This window comes from Sylvia atricapilla, chromosome 6 (assembly GCF_009819655.1).
Source record: "Sylvia atricapilla isolate bSylAtr1 chromosome 6, bSylAtr1.pri, whole genome shotgun sequence".
NCBI classification, from domain to species: Eukaryota; Metazoa; Chordata; class Aves; order Passeriformes; family Sylviidae; genus Sylvia; species Sylvia atricapilla.
Window position 1 is genome coordinate 8,904,530 of NC_089145.1, and position 8,407 is coordinate 8,912,936.

Consider the following 8,407-nt stretch of genomic DNA (forward strand, 5'->3'; position numbering starts at 1 on the left):
GCTGCTCAGAAAATGCCATTCTAACTTGTTTACAGACAAGTTTTATTTTCAAAAGACCAAACATATTCCCCTGATGTGTAGTTTTGAGGCATTTCTAAAATAATGTGACTCAGAAAACGTTGACCCATTGGATTTAAACACATATGCTTTGACTGAAGTGCTTTCCAGCTGTTGTTCACAGTCCTTGGGATATCTATGCTACTTCAAAGGGGTCTTTGAAAGGGAGTTTCTTTAGAAGAAAGCCTCCTCTGTAGGCCTGAAGTTGACATCCTACAATCCTTGCTTCTCCTGGAGAATATTTAGGCACCTGTAAAAGTTGAGCACGATTTATTTCCAAGACGGGTTGTTTAGTTCATGTAGACCTGCACTGTTCATTTATCATTTGTCCAAGGAAGTCAGGGAAGAAACACTTCCTAAACTCCCTGTGACCCTTTGTGTCCTCATGGATTGCATGGTCCCTGGAGAAGCACAGCTATGGATTAGGTACCAATTAGCTGGGCTGCCACAGCCAGGGAGCTGCTTAACAATTCTCTGTTGAAATGGCAGCTACACCAAGCAGAGTTTTAAAGAGAATCATCTCTCCTCTTATTTATTCAGGACTCCTAATTGGTCTGCATGGTGAATTTGAGAGTGAAATTAAGTTTATTATCTATGCAGCTGTCATCAGATACAGCTTCAGGATTCAGAGCTGCCTTGTTAAGTCGGAGAAGCGAGCTGAGGAAAAAAGTAAATACAGGATGAAATTCCAGAAGGACACAAACAATTTCCTTCCTTGCATAATAGAACGTGGTCAGATATTGAATTCACCCAGCCTATTGAGGTCTGTAATTTGGTGCAGATTTTCCTTCCCTATTCATCCTGCTGTGAAAAGAGAAGGATTGACAAATTACCTGCTCATGCTGGTTGTTCCCCATCTGTGTGGGGTATCCCACCACAGCAGTGCTGCTAAAAGCCTTGGTTACTAGAATTCTTGGGAAAATACTGGAATAAGCTTGACTTGGTTCCCAGCTCTTCCATTTCAAAGACAGGTTTAGTTTTGCTTGGGTTCTGTGATTCTCTTAGACATCGGTTTGATGAGTTTTCTTGGAGTTTGAAGTGTCCTGGGATAAGGCTCAGCAGACAAAAGTCAGGTTGAATTCTTGTTTCCTTCTCCAAGGCTGAGGGCTTCGATCTCCTTGTCAAGGAGGACTTGAGGTGTCTTCAACTGGTGCTGAATTCCCTTGGTGTGAACATACAAAAATGCCCTGCATTGAAGTACTACAGATTTTGTGCTTCAGCTTTTTTCCTCCTATTCTTATTAATAATTATTAATATGTACCATTTTCTACATTTTATTCTATTTAATTTGGGCTTTTTTGAGATTGCAGAAGAGATGTTGATCTACTTGGGTTTGTTCCTTATTGTCATTCGTGATTAATTTGCATTGGAATTGTGACACTTACTTCAGTTTCTTCAAGAAACTGTCACTTCTCTGTCAGTAATTTTCTTCTAAGAAATGTAAACAATCCAAGTTGAGTTTGGTGTGGTGTTGTTCTGTCCCACTCTTGAGTTCTCCAAACTTTTGATGTCTGTTTTGCAGTGGCACTTGATGCAGAAAGATTTGTGTTACCTTTTGGCTGCTACAAGGCAGCTTTTTTTTCAGGCTTAAATTCCCAAAATTACAGCAAATCTTCAAAGCTATTTAGAAAGTGTTACATCGCCTCTGGTGCTGGTAGGTCGGAAGTAATACCTGAGGGCTCTGGGTGTTAGTTACTTTTTTAATTACCTGAGAATTAAAAATAGTATTCTTGAGGATTTTTTTTTTTTACCTTCTAAGCTGAAAATTCCTTTCCGCATTACTTGAGCCTTGCCCAGCCTCGGTGTGAGCTTTAGGAATCTCTGACTAACACTTCAACTTGAAAAGATTATTTTTTTTTTCTTTCTCTTTTATTTTCTTCTTCTCCCTCCCTTCCCCAGGGCAACAGCCATCCTGGCATACTTACCCCAGGAACTCCTAGGTACTTCGTGTTATGAATATTTTCATCAAGATGATATAGCACATCTTGCAGAATGTCACAGACAAGGTACAGTTATTAATAATTCAGGGAAGAAATTTTGTTCAAAGCATTGGAAACAGTTGTTGTGTACTAAGGAAACCAAACAGACTTGAAAAGATTTGGGTATTGCTGCTTGCAAATGCTTTAGTCAAGAGCATTGTGCTGTATGTGCCAAGCACTGGGATTATCTTAGGCTTGCATGGATTTGTAGGGAATATTTGATGTTCAGGATGTAGGATTTGTAGGGAATATTTGAGGCTCAATATTCGAGGGGCTGAGCATTTTTCTTGAGGGATGTGGGGAGGACTTAACTGGGTTTTCCCTTTTTATGTTGTGGTGCCTGCTTGACACAAATGATTTGCTTTCTGCCTGTCTTCAGTTTTGCAGACAAGAGAAAAAATTACAACTAACTGCTACAAGTTTAAAATAAAAGATGGCTCTTTTATTACGTTGCGGAGTCGCTGGTTCAGTTTCATGAACCCTTGGACCAAAGAAGTAGAATACATTGTCTCCACAAACACAGTGGTTTCGTAAGTGCTTTTCCCTCAGCATGGAAATGCCCCTTGCTTTGCCCTTTCCTCATGTGAGGTTTGACCTCAGTGTGTGCACCCCTCCTGCATGACAATAGGTGTCTTCTCCAGATACCACCCCAGGGAGAGGGGGGTTAGTTTAACAACTGCAGTAATTTAATTTCTGGTTGTTAAAGCTTGCAGAAAATAGAAATATTTTCTTTCTTTGGGAAAAGCTGGGATTCAGTCTTTGTAGGATCTTAAGGGGTGTTTCTTTGCTTTGGCAGGTATTCCCCCCCCCCTTTTCCTTTCTTCTGAGGTGACTTCTCAGCAGAATAATTGCTGTAGAGGAGTTCTGTGCTGAGAGAAGCTGTTGGGGTCGTGCACTGCCCACTTTGAGGTGGAACAGGGTGGTTGATTCCTGTTGTTTATCCAGCCTGGTGTCAGTCACAGGGGTGACACTGACTCACACGCTGCTGAAAAACCCTGAAGCATTCCATAAGCTGAAACTCTGGCTGCACAACTTGGGTTTGAATTACTGGTAGGGTTTTCTACCTGTCGGGGTTTTCTCTCACTGACTTTTGTAATCCTTGCACTCTGCAGCACCACGGTCCTGGACAGCGGGGACACGGCCTTTCCCCAGCTGGCAGCGTCCCCACACAGCATGGACAGCGTGCTCCAGGCTGGGGAAGGTAACTCCTGTGCTCAGGGCACTGGGCCTTGGCAGCAGCTCCTCCTGCCTGCACACACTCGCTGCCCTTCTGCACTGAGATTTGTTAACAGCCTAAGGAAAATAAGGTTTAGCTTTGGGTCTGAGCCACACCTGCTGAGGGTTGCTGTTGTTCAATGTGCATTTCCACAAGCAGGCAGTTATCCAGTCTGGATGAGCTATGTTGAGGCCTTTCCTGCCCTCTCAATGTGGGTTTTTCTCTGCTTGGAGTATATCAGGCTCCCTCCTGACAACCTCCCAAGTGCTGTGCAAGTGTGAAATCACATTGCTGTAGCAGCTCCTAACTGGTCAGACCTCGCTTTTCCCTCCACGTTTAGACTCCTGCAGTTACCTACAGGGGCTTAATTTGCAGTCATCAGGTATTTATAATATCCCAGTATTTATATTGAATGGAATATGCACTGGCAAGTTCTTCACACAAAGCAAAGAACAGACATGTTTGGGGAAGAGCCTGTTTGGGCACAGAGTAGGGCAGGTCTGACAAGGCCATTCTGTAGCAGCTCTGGACAAGAGGCAGCACCAGATGCTCCATCCTGAAAGAGAACAGCCAGGTTCTAAAAGAGGTGGGGTCAATTCTGTCCCTGCTGGCACAGAGGGACATCTGAGACCCAGCACAGCTCAGTGCAAGCCAGAGCTTTTCATCCATTTGAAGGCACTCAGCAGTGGGTGGGAGTGTCAATAAATCCAGTTCAGAAGGTCCTGCAGCTGCTCAAATCTGAAGCACAGTTGCCCTGTGGAGAAGGTGTGCAAGCTTTTTTTCTGACCTGAAAATTTCTTCTCATTTCAGGTGGCCCCAAAAGGACCCATCCTACTGTGCCTGGAATTCCAGGTGGAACAAGAGCTGGGGCAGGTAAAATAGGGAGGATGATTGCAGAAGAAATCATGGAGATTCACAGGTGAGAGAAAATGATGTGAAGTTGTTTTATTACTGCTCTTGAAGAGTAGTTATACTTCCTTAATTTCCCCTGAAAGAACAATTTATTCAAGCTGAATAAAGAATGATCCAACTGGATTTCTCAGACAGCTACAGATTCCTGTTCAGCATCCCTGAGGCAGGCAGCCCCTACAGGGAAAGCATGAAGTTACAGCCTTCCAGCTTCCTGTTGCAAAAGACTGATACTGGCTTTTTTCTTTTTTTTTTTTTTTTTTTTTCCAATGGTGATGATGATGGCCTGTTTACCAGAAACAGGAGTTAAAAAGAGCAGCTACCTAGAAACAAATCCATTCCAGACTGTTCTTTTCCCAGTGACTTGAGGCTGTGAGTGGCACGACCTCCAAATGCCAAAGCTGTTGACTGTGTGCCAGAACAGCAATGTTTGTTTTTGTGCAATCCATTCACTCAGATGCTTTTGGAGCTGTTAGATGTGCATGATGAGCTCGTGCAGTTCCCCTGCAGCTCCTGGATCAAGGACACAATGCTGGGGCCTTTCCATGGCAGTCAGGATGTGGGGCTGGGTCAAGCACAGGCTCACTAAGGGGATGCACAGCTGCTGTTTGAGCAGCTGCTTTCAGCGGGTACCACTTCATTTCTCTTGGCTAAAAATCCCTGTTCTTCACGGATTTCCCCTTGGGAACTGTGTTCTCTTTCCTGTAAAAGGGGTCTCACCCAGCAGGTGTTTAGTGGTAGCAATTGAACCAGACTGAGCTGCAGTCCAGGAACACATTCAGTCTGTTTCCCATAGTTTTATTCCTGCTGCAGCAGGAGACTCCCTCCATCCTCACTTAAGGCAGCAGCAGACCTATCCCTAAGGCTTCATTCCTCTCTGCAGGAATAGGGAAAATGGCAAAGAGGAAAAGAGGAAAAACATGGCTGAGCCAATCCTTTGAAGCTTAACCATCCCTTTTAGTAGGTGTAAAACATTTAATTAGCCCAAGTGAGTGTAGTAGTGCAATTACCACCCATGTTTGCATTGCAGTTCGGACCCTGGGTTAGTTCCAGTCCTTTTTCAGCAGCTGTTACTATTTTCCAAAGCTGCCTTCTGTTCAGCTTTCCCAGGGAATCTCTGCCAAGGAGAAGATTCCCATTTCCATTGCTTTTCTCTGTAACCACCCCTCCTCCCTTTAGTCTGGAGATTTGTTGGTTCTACAGTCAATACATTATTCATTATTAACGATGTTTGATCAGGCTGTGGAAAATGGAAGTGAACAATGTGGCTTTGAGCAGTTACAAACAATCCAGTGTCCAGTGGACTTCTGTAGCAGGAGCTCACTGAAGGAGTCTGGGTGACTGTGACTGAGGCAGCTGGAACTCTGAGCTGGTGGAAATTGAAGTAAAATACTCAAAAATGAGGCTTTCCTTAGCAGCCAGGACCTGTGAAGGCTGTCCAGGGAAAAAAGAGGGAGGAGGTAAAGCTTGCAGACCAGGCAGACTGGATTTACACAGGCCTGTTGGTCTGGCTGCAAATAACAGCACTGCTGCTCCTGCTGCTGTGAGGTACGCTGAAAAAGGGAGATTACAAAAAGGAAGCTCATGCTTTTAGCACCCTATGGCACCTGCTCCTGAAGTCAGCATTTAAAACTCCAGGTCTCTGAGTCGCTTGTAAATCCATGCCCCGTTTCATGCATGTTTTAGGATAAGAGGCTCGTCACCTTCCAGCTGTGGCTCGAGTCCCCTGAACATCACCAGCACGCCCCCGCCCGACACATCCTCGCCAGGAGGGAAGAAGGTGAGAACGAGCTTCCCCCAGTCTGGGGGCAGCCAGGGCAGGACACCTGGGATTTGCGCTCAGGGAACAACCCCAGGGAAAACTGTGCTGGGCTGGAAAAGGGACCGAGCCAAAGCACTGCGGTGGTCACAGCCCCTGTCCAGCCCTGCCTGAAGGGCAGCGAGCAGCAGCTCCCAAACACCAGCACCATTTGACACTCACCTGCCCTTTAGGATGGATGTTTTCAGCAGAGCTGCAGGGAACAGCTCTCATCTCTCTCCACCCGCCAAAAACTCTCTGGCACCCCGTGCTGGTGAACGCTGGAAGTGCTGGCACGGGAGCACCAGCTGTGCCCAGTGAATCCCACCAGTGTTCCTCTGCTGCTGTAGCACAACCCAGGACAATTCCGTGCTCGCCTGGGCACTGGGAGGTTATTTTTAAGTCAACACCGTGTACCTGCCTTGCTCTGAGATTGCTTGAGTAGCACTCAGGTGCCATTAACCGCATTGAGCCACCTGAACACTTGTCCTGGCTGCTTCCAGCAATCTCTAAATGCTTGTGGAAGTTTTATCCAAAGCAAGAACACTTATCCAGATCCTTATGCACTGCTTCAGACCTACTTAACCTTTTTTTTTCTCAGAAATGATGACTTGCTTGTAAGAATTGCTTGAACTGGAACAGACAGTAAATGTTTCTGTTTATTCCCAGCTCTCTTTGTTCTTGAAATAAAACTCCTAAGTTGGAACAGAGTTACAGTTCTAGTAATAGTTATTCTTTCTTCTTCTGCCCTACAGTATTCAGCATGTCCACAGAATAGGGGCTGCTGGCATGGCATAAAGGAAAATGCAGGTGGAGGGTTGGGTGTTTTCAGCACCCCCTTGCTATTTCTCCTCGTTTAGGAGATTGTTATTTTGGGAAGTCCATCTACCCTATATGAAAAATTCCAGTATAGGACAGTTTAAGACTTTAAAGCAGCATGAAACGGTGCATTGAGCTTCTGTTTTGTCTTTCAAGATCTTGAATGGTGGCACTCCAGACATTTCTTCAGCTGGGCTGCTGTCTGGGCAAATCCAGGATAATTCCGGGTACCCGTATTCCGACAACTCCTCTATCCTGGGTAAGTGAGATCACACATGAACACCCTAAACTCACATGAACACTGCAAGAAGAGGGGTGGTTTTAGCAGTAACTTGCTTATACCAGGCTCCAGCTGAGGCACAAAGCCCACAACCAAGCACTCTGTGTGCCCAAAGAGGTACCTGGCAGCCTATTTCATAGCCTCACTTTACACTGGCTTGGAAAAAAGTGCTTGGAAGCTCTTTTCTCTTGCTGAGTCAGTGTGAAGTAGCTGAGCTGCTGCAGGGTCGTGTTTGCAGTCTGGCACTGGGGTGGGTTGTCCCTGTCCCAAGGGCGTGGTGGCATTGCTGAGGACGCCGCCCAGGGGTGTCCCTGGCACCAGAGCCCCGAGGGGAGCGGCCCCAGTGAGGCGCTGGCTGTGTTCCCTGCAGGGGAGAACTCCCACATCGGCATGGACATGATCGACACGGAGCAGGGCTCCAGCAGCCCCAGCAACGACGAGGCGGCCATGGCCGTCATCATGAGCCTGCTGGAGGCCGACGCCGGGCTGGGCGGGCCCGTGGACTTCAGCGACCTGCCCTGGCCCTTGTAAATCACCCAGCCCCGACAGCCAAGTGCATTTACTGGTGGAGCTCCGCAGCCTGTGAAACTCGTGGGACTGAGAGGCTTTTATGTGGGAACTTCATAAAAGCTGTGTCAGAACGCAACTCATCCTACCATGTGTAACTTCAGACAAAGTGGAATAACCTGCTACAGTGTTCTGTGTTGATTTGGTTAGCTGTGTATAGCTTGCAATACTTGTATATTTTGGATTCTGTCGTTTGAAAATTTTTTTTTTTTTTAATCACTGTGCAACTCACTGGCATCAGTGGTAGCTTTTATATGCAAATGACCATTTCAGATGTATGGTGTGTTTTTACACTGCAAAACAGTCCCCATGTGGATATTTCTTATACTAATTGTACCATAAAGCTGTTTATTCTTTCTTGTAAGAATCCTTTACTATAAATATTGTTAAAGTGTAATGTATTAGACAGTTAAATATTTTTAAAATAAATGTTTCCCTTGTTCTAAGATGGAGCATTTACTTTGATAAATAAATTTGATAAAACCCTGCTGAAGGTGCATGCTAGAAGCACTTGGTATTTATCATTTCTTTAGCCTTGGGGGAAAAGGGAGGAAAGCCAGTGCCTTACCTACACTTACACGACTTTGTCCTGCCAGTAAATTCCCAGAGAAGCTACTGTTTCTTACTCCTAGATCCAGGTTTGTCCTGAGAAAAGCACAAACAGGCAGGTGCCCTGAAACAGGCTGATTATCTTTAAGAAATACCTGTTTTTCACTTAATATTGACCATTCTTCTCCTGAGGAAAGAAAAGCAACTACTTGCAAAATGCATAATTCAGAGAT

At 45.4% G+C, this 8,407-nt stretch overlaps 1 protein-coding gene across 5 annotated transcripts in view; it reads left to right on the forward strand.

The window, feature by feature from the left end:
- The window catches only part of BMAL1 (basic helix-loop-helix ARNT like 1), a 47,988-nt gene extending 39,856 nt beyond the window's left edge, over positions 1-8,132 (forward strand). For all 5 annotated transcript variants that reach the window (XM_066320571.1, XM_066320573.1, XM_066320570.1 and 2 more), the window contains 7 exons: positions 1,957-2,063; positions 2,416-2,566; positions 3,149-3,237; positions 4,063-4,171; positions 5,848-5,941; positions 6,935-7,037; positions 7,429-8,132. In XM_066320571.1, the coding sequence (XP_066176668.1) occupies positions 1,957-2,063; positions 2,416-2,566; positions 3,149-3,237; positions 4,063-4,171; positions 5,848-5,941; positions 6,935-7,037; positions 7,429-7,589 (814 nt within the window). In that variant the 3' untranslated portion in view covers positions 7,590-8,132. The remainder of the gene's footprint in view (positions 1-1,956; positions 2,064-2,415; positions 2,567-3,148; positions 3,238-4,062; positions 4,172-5,847; positions 5,942-6,934; positions 7,038-7,428) is intronic.
- The last annotated feature ends 275 nt before the right edge of the window (positions 8,133-8,407 follow it).